The sequence below is a fragment of the Siphateles boraxobius genome, unplaced genomic scaffold (assembly GCF_051911475.1).
Source record: "Siphateles boraxobius isolate OS27281-9 unplaced genomic scaffold, OSU_SipBor_1 472, whole genome shotgun sequence".
NCBI lineage: Eukaryota > Metazoa > Chordata > Actinopteri > Cypriniformes > Leuciscidae > Siphateles > Siphateles boraxobius.
Window position 1 is genome coordinate 7,501 of NW_027509111.1, and position 16,237 is coordinate 23,737.

At 37.5% G+C, this 16,237-nt stretch overlaps 2 protein-coding genes across 2 annotated transcripts in view; one reads left to right on the top strand and one right to left on the bottom strand.

Annotated features, from left to right (window-relative positions):
• Positions 1–10,537, top strand: part of LOC143710548 (replication factor C subunit 4-like) — an 11,471-nt gene extending 934 nt beyond the window's left edge. Inside the window, exons 1-10 of the mRNA XM_077201473.1 lie at positions 1–552; positions 725–803; positions 2,753–2,832; positions 2,907–3,026; positions 3,718–3,861; positions 4,125–4,245; positions 7,157–7,282; positions 7,353–7,433; positions 8,296–8,409; positions 10,330–10,537. The exon at positions 1–552 is cut by the window's left edge and continues 934 nt beyond it. Of these exons, the coding sequence (XP_077057588.1) occupies positions 434–552; positions 725–803; positions 2,753–2,832; positions 2,907–3,026; positions 3,718–3,861; positions 4,125–4,245; positions 7,157–7,282; positions 7,353–7,433; positions 8,296–8,409; positions 10,330–10,425 (1,080 nt within the window). The 5' untranslated portion in view covers positions 1–433 and the 3' untranslated portion in view covers positions 10,426–10,537. The remainder of the gene's footprint in view (positions 553–724; positions 804–2,752; positions 2,833–2,906; positions 3,027–3,717; positions 3,862–4,124; positions 4,246–7,156; positions 7,283–7,352; positions 7,434–8,295; positions 8,410–10,329) is intronic.
• Positions 10,538–11,088: 551 nt separating this feature from the next.
• LOC143710549 (phospholipase A and acyltransferase 1) lies at positions 11,089–15,986 on the bottom strand. Its single transcript, XM_077201474.1, has 3 exons — positions 15,848–15,986; positions 14,404–14,672; positions 11,089–11,190 (listed from the first exon to the last, which is right to left on the bottom strand). Exons 1-3 carry the CDS (start codon positions 15,984–15,986, stop codon positions 11,089–11,091), a joined length of 510 nt encoding a protein of 169 aa, XP_077057589.1.
• Between the last annotated feature and the right edge of the window lie 251 nt (positions 15,987–16,237).

The window sequence follows — 16,237 nt, forward strand, 5'->3', positions numbered from 1 at the left end:
ATGATGTACGTCATTTTTTAAAACAAATTAAGGAGGGTTTACTTGATATTTACCCACAATAATGATTATGTTTACCACCTGTGACGTCTTTCTTGATAATTCATAGAGTTATTTGGAATACATATTCTTGGCTCTGTGGCAATATTACTAACGATACTAATATTATTAAAAATAAATAAAAACTTCAGCGTGAACGTGATCACGTGACGATGAGCAGCTGCGGCGCGCGCCACTGACGTCATGAGCGTCTGGCGGGAATCTGACGGTTCGCGGAGTGTCAACAAACCCACGAAGCGTGTCATTCACATTTATTCGACTATAAAGAGATTTATTCTGCTTATTCTCTTCCATCGGTCGTGTCAGCTGTAGTGAGAGTGTCTATCCTCCTGTAGTGGAGCGCGTATGTCCTGTTGTGCTGTTTATAGGTGGAGAAATGCAGGCGTTTTTGAAAGGACCTTCCTCACAGAGTGTTAAAGCTCAGAAACCTTCATCATCTTCATCATCATCAGGAGGAGAGAAGAAGCAAAGAGCACTTCCCTGGGTGGAGAAATAGTGAGACTCAACCATATCTGCATAAACGCTCATATTCATGTGATCTGACTGAGAGTTATTGATATATCATGTCGGCAAACTTTAAAAAATGAAACTGAATTATGCATTTTGACCCGACGTGTGTTCATAGTTGATCTCAGATTTCACCTGTTCGTGTTTTTGATCACTTTAGCAGACCAAAGTGTGTGGATGAAGTGGCCTTTCAGGAGGAGGTGGTTGCAGTACTGAAGAAATCTCTAGAGGGCGCTGATGTGCGTGAGGCGAATCATCAATGTCAAATGTTAATTTTATTTATATAGCGAATCATCACAACTCACTAGGGTCGGCGATACCAACTATTTTGTTTTCAATACCATACCGATACTTTAAAGGCCAGTATCGCTGATACTATACCTCTACACTGAACTTTAAAAATTGTAAATTTCTTAAATTATTGAATTACTAAAGGCCAATTTATACTTCTGCGTCGGGTGCCGCAGTAGGTACGGCGTAGCATACGCACAGACGTGTACCATACGCCGTACCCTGATGCGCACCTCCTCAAAAATGTAAATACACGACGCGGGCCGCAAGATCTGTGATTGGTCGGCTTGGTAGCATCGCGTTTCCTCCTACGCATTTCTGCCGTGTTCATGTGCACCGCCCGCCATTTTTAAATTCAGAAGTTCAGCGAAGAAACATGGAAATGGACCAAGTGACCGAGCGATTGGTTGAAGATGTGCGGAAATACAGCCATCTGTATGCTTTCTTTCAGTCGCCATTGCTTGTAGTAGCCTAAACTCAAAAACAGCCGCGAGGAATCCAGACACAGTGATCATTAAAACCCTCCCCCGCCAACTAGCGTTTCGTCGCTGTAACTGCAGAGCAACACAGACGTAACGCAGAAGTATAAATGCTCACGATGGCGTCACCTACGTCCGTAGCCTACGACGTACACTTGACGCAGAATATATATTATAGGCCTAATTGAACTATGGTCATTATAATGTCACTGTAATATCGATCTCGACGTTAGTAGTATCGATATATATATCGATACTTCATATCGATACGCCCATCCCTGCAACTCACGAGAACAGTTGTAATGAAGTTACTGATCACACGTCATGCCATTTATTGTGGTCGGGAAAGTTTCAAACTGAGTCAATAGTTTGATCCCAAAAAGTAAAATTCCACCTTCTCTGTTCCAGTGTTATTACCGTAAACTAAATGTATATATGAAATAAGTACATTAATTAAAACTAGATGAGTGAAGTTTGTGCACTTTGATGTTGACTTGACAAAGCCTTATCTGATAGTTTGAAATTACTTAAAAACATTACTAGTGTGGTTTGACACGTTGCTAGCATGGTTTAACATGTTGTTAGCATTAAAACAATGGTAGCTTGATTAGCATGTTGTTTGCATGATTTAACACATTAACGTGTTGTAGCTTGCTGTTAACATCTTGCTAGCATAATTTAGCACAGTGCTAGCTATTTATAACACAGCATGTTTTAACATTTTGTTAGCATGTTTTAATGTTGTTAGCATGATTTGACATGTTGCTACCATAATTTATTGTTTTAACGTTATCAAGATTTAACATGTTGCTAGCATGGTTTAACACGTTGCTAACATGTTTTAAAATATTAGCATGATTTAGCACATTGTTAGTATGAATCGGTGCTTGTCGCTAGTATGATTTAGCATGTTTCTGGCATGTTTTTACACGTTGCTAACATGCATTATCGCATTGTTAACATAATTTAACACAGTGCTAACATGAATTGGTATGTTGCTAGCATGAATTTGCATGCTAGTGTTATTTACTACCTGTCTAGCATGAATTGGCATGTTGCTATCATTTTAGCATGATTTGGCGTGTTTGCTAACTTGGTTTAACACATTCTTAGCACAAGATTAGTTGCCAAGGGAACCTTTCCAAGTATTTAAAATTACATTTATGCATTTGGCAGACACTTTTATCCAAAGCGACTTTCATTGCGTTTCAAAGTACACATTTACATTCTTGTCAATTTTGCGTTCCCTGGGAATCGAACCCATGACCTTGGCGTTGCAAGCGCCAACGCTCTACTGTTTGAGCTACAAGAAAGCTAACAAATTACTAAAACTGAAGTAAAACTTTATCTAAAACTTTAATTTAAAAATCTGGCAGAATACTCTAATGCCGTAATGATGATGTGCTCTGCTCTCACAGCTGCCCAACCTGCTGTTCTACGGACCGCCTGGAACAGGAAAGACGTCCACCATCCTCGCGGCGGCCAGAGAGCTTTATGGGTAAGATCTGCATAATGACGATGCGTATTGAGATTCAGACACGCGTGTGCTAATATCCTCGCGTTGTGCTTCAGGCCAGAGCTGTACCGACAGAGAGTCCTGGAGCTCAACGCTTCTGATGAACGAGGGATACAGGTGGTGCGAGAGAAGGTGAAGAACTTCGCCCAGCTGGCGGTGGCCGGCTCGCGTACCGAGTGAGTTACGCCCCGAATAAACGCAACGATTAGGTTTGGGTTCGATTCCGTGAATTCCGTTATATTGTGAAGCTCTTAAAGTGACAGTAGCCTAATATTCCTGCAGCGTCTCTATAATAACACTAATCAAACAACAAAAGACTAAGAGAAAATTCAATTGTTCTTGACTGAATAACTTTTGCAACTATATTTTTAATGTATATATTATGTATAAAGTGCAGTGTTATTTTACATTTGATTACCGTTCCGGTACCTGAATACCTGAAAATCTTAAAACACAGTTTATTTTAATCGTATCTTTGTTCAGTTGTATTTATTTGTTGCGATTGCTAATTTTTTATTTGTTCTTTTTTAATTATTGAGTGTTTATTGTCTTTAATAATCCTTAAAATGTATATTAGTTAGGATAGTTATTTTTCTGTGTTATTTTTAAACCGCAGGCTAACGTTCCTTGTGTAAGAGTTCTTTATCCTGTTTATTTTTGTTCATGATATTCAGCTATAATTAAATGTTGTGCAATAAGACTAAAATGTGAATATCTGTTTCTTTTTTTTATAGTTTATTTTTCATAATTGGAATCGAAATTAGGAAATAGATAAGCAGAATCGAAATAGGAATCGGTATCGTTAAATTCAAACGATACCGCCGATCGAGTGTTTCTGAACGCATGCTTTTACTCTCTGAATCCCAGCGGGAAACCTTGTCCGCCATTCAAGATCATAATCCTGGACGAGGCGGATTCCATGACCAACGCGGCTCAGGCGGCACTCAGACGCACGATGGAGAAAGAGTCTCGAACCACGCGGTTCTGTCTCATCTGCAACTACGTCAGCCGGTCAGTGTGAACCACGCGAACGCACAAACCCGCCGCGTGCGGCTTCTGCTAATCCAATCCAATCCAACTTTAAGCACTTTTAAACAACCAAAGTGCTGTACAGAAAAAAAGTAATCACATAAGACACACAACTACATACAACAAAAATAAAATGAAACGACATAAACATACACATAAACATGAGTAAATCTTTCTAGGTGTCAAGGCCACAGAGAAAAGATGGGTTTTAAGTCGGGTTTGCTGACTCTCGCTTGTTTCTGCAGGATAATCGAGCCGTTGACCTCCAGATGCTCCAAGTTCCGCTTCAAACCGCTGGCCAATGACATTCAGCAGGAGCGACTGCTGGAGATCTGCGGGAAGGAGAACCTCAAGTACAGCAAAGATGTAAACGAAGAAGTTTTGTTAATTATTACCCATGAAATAGGGCTGTCTTTAGTCGCTGCTAATCAGTCCCTCCAGAAAAACGTGATTATTCGATCGCATAATTCAATGCATAATCAGCCAAAGTCAGTCCGCATATTTATGCGGGGGCCGCATTTTTTCAAATACGCAGCATAAATTGCAGATTTCCGTACAAAATATGTGAGGCTTGCATGATTTCATAATCCCCACATTTTCGTTGCAAAAAAGTCACATATATCTTAGCAGAAAGTTGAAAAATGTTGCGTTTACTTCTAGTGCTGGGCGGTATACCGGTTCATACCGAAAACCGGTGTATATTTTTGTTATGATATTAATTTTGTATATACCGCCATACCAATTTATTTAATTACGTAACGTTCGGAACGAACGTTACGCTGCGCCGAGCGACACTGTTTCAGACGGACCCTTTACAATGTTGCACTTCTAAGCAGCGACGGCGAGGCGAGGGTAAACAGCAGTGCTCTGGTGTTACGTTACAGGGAAGATGGATGCTGCAGAACTATGGCGTTATTTTCCTATCAAATGTCGAGAGCGCATTATTGTAGCGTGAAAGTACATTAATATAATGCGCGAGCGCGAATGTCTCTGCTCGCGCGCGGAATATAATGTGCCGCGCTCTCAGATACACGCTGCTCTTGCTAGAATAGGTCTATTTTCTCTGTGCTCACTCAGAGAATCCTGCACTTAAAACGTGTTCAGTGCAATCGCGAATCTCTCCTCTTCCCCAGCTAACAATTTTAGGTTATAAGAACGTTTTCATAACATTCCCATTAAGTTATAAAAACGTTAACGTTATTTCTGAATGTTCTAGGAACATTCAAAACGTCCAGTTTTTTAGAGCTGTGGAGGGAGGAGCTGTGGAGGAGGAGCTGTGGAGGGAGGAGCTGTGGGGGAGGAGCTGTGGAGGGAGGAGCTGTGGGGGAGGAGCTGTGGGGGAGGAGCTGTGGGGGAGGAGCTGTGAGGGAGGAGCTGTGAGGGAGGAGCTGTGAGGGAGGAGCTGTGGAGGGAGGAGCTGTGGAGGGAGGAGCTGTGAGGGAGGAGCTGTGAGGGAGGAGCTGTGGGGGGAGGAGCTGTGGGGGGAGGAGCTGTGAGGGAGGAGGTGTGGGGGGAGGAGCTGTGAGGGAGGAGGTGTGGGGGGAGGAGCTGTGGGGGGAGGAGCTGTGGAGGGAGGAGCTGTGGGGGGAGGAGCTGTGGAGGGAGGAACTGTGGGGGAGGAGCTGTGGAGGGAGGAGCTGTGGAGGGAGGAGCTGTGGGGGGAGGAGCTGTGGGGGGAGGAGCTGTGGGGGAGGAGCTGCGGGGAGGAGCTGTGGGGGAGGAGCTGTGGAGGGAGGAGCTGTGGAGGGAGGAGCTGTGGGGGAGGAGCTGTGGAGGGAGGAGCTGTGGAGGGAGGAGCTGTGGAGGGAGGAGCTGTGGAGGGAGGAGCTGTGGGGGGAGGAGCTGTGGGGGGAGGAGCTGTGGAGGAGGAGCTGTGGAGGGAGGAGCTGTGGGGGAGGAGCTGTGGAGGGAGGAGCTGTGGGGGAGGAGCTGTGGGGGGAGGAGCTGTGGAGGGAGGAGCTGTGGGGGAGGAGCTGTGGGGGGAGGAGCTGTGGAGGGAGGAGCTGTGGGGGAGGAGCTGTGGAGGGAGGAGCTGTGGAGGGAGGAGCTGTGGAGGGAGGACTGTAGCGTAGCAGAGAGCAAGTGGGTTGGACCTGTAAGTTGTGCTTGTTCAAATTTTCAGGCTAAGTCAACATTTTCTCAAAACTCCCTACTGCAGCTTTAACGTTATTTCCTGGTTATAAGAACGTTAAGAAATAACAATTTTAGGTTATACTGGGCGCTATTCTATTCTACAATATTCACTAATGACAGTAAAATAGACCATCCTAAGTCAATTTACTGCAGTAATTCCTCTCTCAACCAGTAGAAAATGCTTTGAACACCTGATTATGCATGAAAAATGAAAAACAAAAGTCATAAATCGGAAAACCGGCATAATTTTGAATAAAAAAAAACGTGATATAAATTTTGTCAAACCGCCCAGCACTATTTACTTCACACACGAGCAGCCGTTTCCCCTGTTGCCATGGGAACGTTATGAAGACGTGAACATCATCGAAAAGCTGTAAAACAGGAAGCACACATTTTTATATTTTATTTATTCATTTTTACAGACGTTGTAGCATATTCCTTTTGTAAAGCTGCAGAAGTTGTTTGACTCATCAGTGTTTTGTAAGTTTGAGGCGTGTGTTTATTAAGATCTGAAATAAAACAAGATGAGATTTAAATATTCCAGCACTTTCTGTGATGTTACGCTTGCTTATCATAGGAAGTAAAAGGAAATGACTCTTTACATTAAGGCAGTGGTCTAGTGAGAACAGGGTGTTGGGGAATCACTTTTTTCTCTTTTTCATCAAACCGCCGTTTTTGCAAGTTCCCGCAATTTCATCGCATAAAATTGCATAAATATCCCACATATTCCATCGCATTTTTTAAGAAAACGTGCCTCATAATGAAGGATTTTTGCTCGCAACAATCACAAAAAAACTCTGCATTTGTATATTAAATAATATCCTGGCTCTTCCCAGCTTTATATGGTGAAATCATGCAAGTCCCGCATATTTTGGGCGAAAGTGCGTCATATCTGAAAAAATGTGCCCCCTGCATTAATATGAGGACTTTGGCTGATTATGCATTGAATAATGCGATCGAATAATCGTGTTTTTCCGGAGGGACTGAATATTACTGATTGCGTTTGGCTGAAAGAAGAAAGCCGATACACACATAGGATGGCTTGAGGACGAGTAAATCATGAGATAATTTCCATTTTTGGATGAATTATTCCTTTAAAGCACAAGCTTTTTGTATGGAGTAAATATTTGTGTGTGTGTTGAAGGGAATCGAGGCTCTGGTGAAGGTCTCAGATGGAGATCTCAGGAAAGCCATCACGTATCTCCAGAGCGCCGCGAGACTCAACGCTGAGCGGGAAATCACTGAACAAATCATCATCGAGATCGCGGGGGTGAGTGAACGTGCCGAACGAGACCCAGACTTTTAATATACCGTCTTTAAACTCTACTTTCTTTTTCAAGGTGGTTCCGCCCAAAGTGATTGAAACGCTCCTCCAGATCTGTTATAAAGGCGCTTTCGAGAAGCTGGAGCTCGCTGTGAAGGTGAGTCTGAAAACAGACACTGTTCGTACAACGTGCTTGAATTTTTGAAATTGAAGTCCTGGAAAAACCCTTGAAAACAATACATGTGAAATTAGTGTTTAATTTGATCGAATAAAGAATCTTTTCACAAAATTAAAGCTGCGGTCCGTCTGATATAGAGGCATTTTGAATGGCTATGAGTGTGATATTGCTCATATAAATATGCAAGTATGTGATACAGCTTTCATTCTTCAGCTCAATCATATATTCATGACAGAAAAAAATAATTTTAAATGAGGAAAGCGATGTCTTTGTCATAGTATCCTTTCAATGGTTAAAGTTACCGCAGTCACTGCACTTTATTTGTTCCATTTTGTTTTATTGGTTTATTTTTGTTTATCTGTTTACCTTTTTTTATTTCAAAGATAAAAATATTGTTTGATAAATGAGATAAATTGATAAATGAAGTCCTTGAAAACCAAAAAAGTAGTGCTTGAAATTCATTTTACAGCATCTGTGTTTAAGAGCTCATTATTGTGCTCATCAAACTCTCAACTCAGATTTATTGTAACAAAATATTCTTCTTGCTTAGTATTCCTGTCTTGTTTTCTAAAAACAACAACAAAAAAACATAAAAATCCTTAAATCAAGATACATTTACTGAAAAATACACTTAATGCAAAGGGGAATTAGATTATTTTTCTGACCCCATTGGCAGACATGTGTTAATTTAATCAATTTTACAATAACCGATTTAATAGCTTCAATCATTTAGCTTCTCCAGTAAATGTATCTTGATTTAAGAATGTTTATATCTTTATAAACGTCATGTTTTCAGTATCGGTTTTCCATAAAACCATAAAGCTCATCTTGATTTGTGCAGGATCTGATCGATCAGGGATTCGCTGCTACTAACGTCCTCAACCAGTTACATGAGGTCATCATCGAAGAGAAGCTGAGCGATAAACAGAAATCTGTCGTTGCAGAGAAGATGGCCGTAAGTGAACCGAGACTACACACTGAAATAAGAGAGTTTTCTTGTTCTGTTCAGTGGAAATGTATAAAAGCTTGTTTCCGCCACAGAATCAAACATTTTAAAAGATAATTGCGACTTTTATCTCACAATTGTGAGTTTACATCTTGCAATTCTGACTTTATTTCTCAGAATTGCAACTATATCACACAATTCTGACTTTAAAACACAAATGGGAGAAAAAGTGTGAATTGCAAGTTTATTTCTCACAATTCTGACTTTATAGCACGCAATTCTGACTTTATATCTCGCAATTCTGACTTTATATCTCGCAATTCTGACTATATCACACAATTCTGACTTTATATCACACAATTCTGACTTTATATCACACAATTCTGACTTTATATCACACAAATCTGACTTTATATCACACAATTCTGACTTTATATCACACAATTCTGACTTTATATCACACAATTCTGACTTTATATCACACAATTCTGACTTTATATCACACAAATCTGACTTTATATCACACAATTCTGACTTTATATCACACAATTCTGACTTTATATCTCGCAATTCTGACTATATCACACAATTCTGACTTTATATCACACAATTCTGACTTTATATCACACAATTCTGACTTTATATCACACAATTCTGACTTTATATCACACAATTCTGACTTTATATCACACAAATCTGACTTTATATCACACAATTCTGACTTTATATCACACAATTCTGACTTTATATCACACAATTCTGACTTTATATCACACAATTCTGACTTTATATCACACAAATCTGACTTTATATCACACAATTCTGACTTTATATCACACAATTCTGACTTTATATCTCGCAATTCTGACTATATCACGCAATTCTGACTATATCACGCAATTCTGACTTTATATCACACAATTCTGACTTTATATCACACAATTCTGACTTTATATCACACAATTCTGACTTTATATCACACAATTCTGACTTTATATCACACAATTCTGACTTTATATCACACAAATCTGACTTTATATCACACAAATCTGACTTTATATCACACAATTCTGACTTTATATCACACAATTCTGACTTTATATCACACAATTCTGACTTTATATAACACAATTCTGACTTTATATCACACAAATCTGACTTTATATCACACAATTCTGACTATATCACACAATTCTGACTTTATACCACGCAATTCTGACTTTATATCACACAATTCTGACTTTATAGCACGCAATTCTGACTTTATATCACGCAATTTTGACTTTATAACACAATTCCGACTTTATATCACACAATTCCGACTTTATATCACACAATTCTGACCTTATAACACAATTCTGACTTTATATCACACAATTCTGACTTTATAGCACGCAATTTTGACTTTATAACACAATTCTGACTTTATAACACAATTCTGACTTTATATCACACAATTCTGACTTTATATCACACAATTCTGACTTTATCACACAATTCTGACTTTATATCACACAATTCTGACTTTATAGCACGCAATTTTGACTTTATAACACAATTCTGACTTTATAACACAATTCTGACTTTATAACACAATTCTGACTTTATATCACACAATTCTGACTTTATCACACAATTCTGACTTTATATCACACAATTCTGACTTTATAACACAATTCTGATTTTATATCACACAATTCTGACTTTATAACACAATTCTGACTTTATAGCACGCAATTTTGACTTTATAACACAATTTTGAATTTATAACACAATTCTGACTTTATATCACTCAATTGGGAGAAAAAAAGGTTAGAATTGTGAGATAAAAAGTCGCAATTACTTTTTTTATTATTGTGGCGGAAACAAGGTTCCATTGAAATGTGTTGGTTGTTTTGTTGAAATCAAATGTTCTGATGTGTCTTTTAGGAGGTGGACAAGTGTCTGGCCGACGGTGCTGACGAGTATCTGCAGTTATTGAGTCTCGGCTCGGTCATCATGCAGCAAGCCGCACAGAACACCTGAGCCGACCAATCAGCAGCTCCGTTACACTTCAGCTTCACACATGTCTGCCTAGATTACTGTTTTCAACTTTTTGTACATTTGAAATATGTAATTAAAACATTTCTTTCCTATATATATGTTGTGGGGTGTTTTTTTTTTACATTTTATATTTTTATTCAAATATTTAGGATGTGCTTCCATAGTTATCAACTCCCTGAAACGCCTCCATGGTATCTTGAGTTTCTTCCGAGAACGAACACGTCACAATATTTCTCATTATAATAATTCATACGCAGAATAAAGGGGCGGGGCCTGGTTGAGTTAGTTAGTAGTGTGTTAAACTGGAGGTTATGGAAAGGGGCGGGACATTTCACAAACACACTAGCACTCGACCAATCAGAGCACAGTGTGCTTTTCAGAAGGAGGGGCTTCATAGAGACAGGAAGTAAACAGAGCGTTACTGACAGACTGGGACGAGAGGAGCCGCAACAATGGAGAATATGAGGAAAATAATGTATTTTTAAACATTCAAGCATGAAATAAAGCAGTTTTTAATACTTTCACATTAAAAGTTCATTGTCACACACAACCTGCTTTCAACCTAAAAAACTTGAGTCAGATGCCTTTAAATAATAATTCAGATCACTTCATATAACGTCTTCAGTGGTCTGGGCTTCGTCAGATCTAGAACGGTCTGTTTCTGGAGCGTGTGTTGATTATTCCCAGCACTGAAAAAGCACTAGCCGCTGCCGTCACCAAACTGATGGCGCCTATCGCCCGTGATGCCTGTCAACACAGAAGATCACACTATATCACATAAACAGCCTCGTTCCCAATCAGAACATCAAATTATTGTTTTACTATTTATAATATGAATAAATCATTAAAAGTACAGGCACATACAGTGATGTGCGTCTGACTAATTAGCATATTCATCTATCATGTTTTTTACATAATACAATACTTGACAGCATTTTTGGCATCAGGCATTTCCTGAATCAGAAGCATTTTTGGTGGGAGCACACATGATGCTTCAAAATTCATCCTTGGTAGGGATTTGATATGTGCCAAAATGCCATATCAAAGTGCAAATTTTTGCATGGTGCTGATTGAATACCGATGGAAGCTTGTTTCCCCCACAGAATGAAAAATAAAAAAAGGTAATTGCGACTTTTTATCTCAAAATTCTGACTTTTTTTTCTCACAATTGGGTAATATGAAGTCGCAATTGCGAGTTATAAAGTCAGAATTGCATGATATAAAGTCACAATTGTGAGTTATAAAGGCAGAATTGTGTGATAAAGTTGCAATTGCGAGTTATAAAGTCAGAATTGCGTGATATAAAGTCAGAATTGTGTAAGAATTGCGTGATATAAAGTGGTAATTGTGTAAGAATTGCGTGAAATAAAGTTACAATTGTATGTTATAAAGTCAGAATTGCAAGTTATAAAATCAGAATTGCATGATAAAAAGTCGCAATTGCGAGTTATAAAATCAGAATTGCATGATATAAAGTCACAATTGTGAGTTATAAAGGCAGAATTGTGTGATAAAGTCGCAATTGCGAGTTATAAGGTCAGAATTGCGTGATATAAAGTCAGAATTGTGTAAGAATTGCGTGATATAAAGTGGTAATTGTGTAAGAATTGCGTGAAATAAAGTTACAATTGTATGTTATAAAGTCAGAATTGCGTGATATAAAGTCAGAATTGCAAGTTATAAAATCAGAATTGCATGATAAAAAGTCACAATTGCGAGTTATAAGGTCAGAATTGCGTGATATAAAGTCACAATTGTGTAAGAATTGCGTGATATAAAGTCGCAATTGTGTTATAAAGTCAGAATTGCGTGATATAAAGTCACAATTGCGAGTTATAAAATCAGAATTGCATGATAAAAAGTCACAATTGCGTGATATAAAGTCACAATTGTGTAAGAATTGCGTGATATAAAGTCGCAATTGTGTTTTAAAGTCAGAATTGTGTGATATAAAGTCACAATTGAGAGTTATAAAATCAGAATTGCATGATAAAAAGTCGCAATTGAGAGTTATAAAATCAGAATTGCATGATAAAAAGTCACAATTGCGTGATATAAAGTCACAATTGTGTAAGAATTGCGTGATATAAAGTCGCAATTCTGTTATAAAGTCAGAATTGTGTGATATAAAGTCACAATTGAGAGTTATAAAATCAGAATTGCATAATAAAAAGTCGCAATTGAGAGTTATAAAATCAGAATTGCATGATAAAAAGTCACAATTGCGAGTTATAAGGTCAGAATTGCGTGATATAAAGTCACAATTGTGTAAGAATTGCGTGATATAAAGTCGCAATTGTGTTATAAAGTCAGAATTGCGTGATATAAAGTCACAATTGCGAGTTATAAAATCAGAATTGCATGATAAAAAGTCGCAATTGAGAGTTATAAAGTCACAATTGTGTAAGAATTGCGTGATATAAAGTCGCAATTGTGTTATAAAGTCAGAATTGTGTGATATAAAGTCACAATTGAGAGTTATAAAATCAGAATTGCATAATAAAAAGTCGCAATTGAGAGTTATAAAATCAGAATTGCATGATAAAAAGTCGCTATTGTGAGTTATAAAATCAGAATTGCATGATAAAAAGTCGCAATTGAGAGTTATAAAATCAGAATTGCATGATAAAAAGTTGCTATTGTGAGTTATAAAATCAGAATTGCATGATAAAAAGTCGCTATTGTGAGTTATAAAGGCAGAATTGCGTGATATAAAGTCACAATTGCATGTTATAAAGTAAGAATTCCGTGATATAAAGTCACAATTGTGTAAGAATTGCGTGATATAAAGTCACAATTGCGAGTTATAAAATCAGAATTGCATGATAAAAAGTCGCAATTGAGAGTTATAAAATCAGAATTGCATGATAAAAAGTCGTAATTGAGAGTTATAAAATCAGAATTGCATGATAAAAAGTCGCAATTGCGAGTTATAAGGTCAGAATTGCGTGATATAAAGTCACAATTGTGTAAGAATTGCGTGATATAAAGTCGCAATTGTGTTATAAAGTCAGAATTGTGTGATATAAAGTCACAATTGAGAGTTATAAAATCAGAATTGCATAATAAAAATTCGCAATTGAGAGTTATAAAATCAGAATTGCATGATAAAAAGTCACAATTGCGTGATATAAAGTCAGAATTGCATGATAAAAAGTCACAATTGCGTGATATAAAGTCAGAATTGCATGATAAAAAGCCACAATTGCGTGATATAAAGTCAGAATTGCATGATAAAAAGTCGCAATTGAGAGTTATAAAATCAGAATTGCATGATAAAAATTCGCAATTGAGAGTTATAAAATCAGAATTGCATGATATAAAGTCACAATTGAGAGTTATAAAATCAGAATTGCATGATAAAAAGTCGCAATTGAGAGTTATAAAATCAGAATTGCATGATAAAAAGTCGCTATTGTGAGTTATAAAATCAGAATTGCGTGATATAAAGTCACAATTGCATGTTATAAAGTAAGAATTGCGTGATATAAAGTCGTAATTGTGTAAGAATTTCGTGATATAAAGTTGGAATTGCGAGTTATCAAGGCAGAATTAAGTGATATAAAGTCGTAATTGTGTAAGAATTGCGTGATATAAAGTCGCAATTGTGTGTTATAAAGTCAGAATTGCGTGATACAGTCAGAATTGCGTGATATAAAGTCGCAATTGCGAGTTATAAGGTCAGAATTGTGTGATATAAAGTCGTAATTGCATGTTATAAAGTAAGAATTGCGTGATATAAAGTCGCAATTGTGTGTTATAAATTAAGAATTGCGTGATACAGTCAGAATTGCCTGTTATAAAGTCCCAATTGTGTAAAGTCAGAATTGTGAGATATAAACTCGAAATTCTGAGATAAAAAGTCGCAATTATTTATTCTGTGACGGAAACAAGCTTCCATAAATAATACCAAATTCCTGGAACATGGTAATAATGTGGTATTTTTTTGGTTGTTCTGACCTGTTCAGACACTCCCTCGCCGTAGCGAAGAAGAGTGACGAAGTGTTCACAGTTGCTGCCCAGCAGGTCATATGACACCTCCTGTCCAATGAGGAGCTGAGCTCGCTGGATGATCTCAGAGACGGGCAGCGGCGTGTGATTGTCATCATATTTATTGTTGATCCTGTATGAATCTTCTCCCACAACCTCCTTTAAGAGCTGCATGCGGACCACGGCTTTACGACTGAACACTGACTTCACACTCGACATGGCAGCGGCTTGACTCTCATCTGACAGGAGAAAACACGTTTAAAGACGTGCATTTGAATTGCATATCAAAATTTTAATGCATTTGGACACAGTTTTAACATAAAGGAATAAACTTAACGTGATGGAAATTTGTCAGTCATACATAGATGAAGCATGTAGTACTAATAAACTGTTTTAAGATTGATTTATTTATTATCAATAAATACAATTTGAACACTGAATATTAGTTATTACACAGCTAGCCATGTTTTCATATTTTGTAACTGAGTAACCAATTTATGCTGATTCTAATCAATTTCAATGAATGCATTTTGAAAATATGATTATTCTGAGGTAAAAATCCAGTTTTTAATGTTGTTTATATGTCTATGTGTTGTTTTTAATATGCTTTAAGACAAATCATGTGTAAATTCATAAGTCGACAGCATTGCTGAGTATTTTCTCCTTAAAACTGCAGTGAACCAAAGACAGTCTCAAAAACACGCTTTGAAATCGCTGGTGTTTCTGACGTCATAAACTACCTTGTAAGCAATCAGATCAACGTGTGATCGTCAACGAGTGGATCTCTGAGTGAGTGAGTGAGTGGAGGCGGGGCTCATTTGCATATTCATAGAACCGCGCATGCTAAATGAAGCAAGGGTGTCGAGTTACATACAAGATATTTTAAGGCAAGAAGACATTTTTTTCAAGGAAAATACGTTTAAATATGTCATTTTGGTGATCAAAGATGAGTTTTAACAGATAAAATTATTGACTACAAGGGGGACAGATATGCATCATATTCAGTTTATGATAAGTTAAAACCTTGTAACACCTTAAAATAAGGTCTCATTAGTTATCATTGGCTAATACATTACATTAACTAACAACGAGTAGCCTAATTTGTTTGTTACAGTAGGCTATTTATTAATCTGTTAATAATAGTTCATAAAAATACGACTGTTCATTGTTAGCTCGTGGTTATTAAATAATAGATACAGATACAACTTTTGATTTTAATTATGTATTAGTAAATGTTCATGTTAAGTAATGAAGTTAACTAATGTAACCTTGTTGTAAAGTGTTACTAAATCTGTTTAATCCAAATGAATGGAGATTTTATATGCCATTCAGATACATAAATCTTAAATTCAGGCCTAAATATTATTCTGAGGTCATCTAAATGCTGTTTTTGAGCCATGATGGCGCCACTGACCGACAGGAGTGAGGTTGATGATGTAACCGTCTCCCAGATATAGAGCCCAGTGCTGATAGGCTGGTCTGAAGATCTCGATGAGGTCACCAGGCTGGGGTTCCTCGTTAGAGTGATAATTTTCAGGTTCACTGGAGGCCATCTGAAGCAAACAGAGAAATATTAGAAATCTCACAGTCATAGGATAGTGTAAAAATGACATATGAGTCACTTTATAAACAAAACTTTTTTATTTTATGCGTGCTGTTACTTTTACAATAACAGACCTATATTTGATTATTGATGTTTTCATTTTAGTAGATTATAGGCTTTACATTTTTCCAAGAAGCATCTTTAATCCTCAGATTAAAGATAAACACAAATAATTGTGATCTTTCACGCTGCAGTATTGTC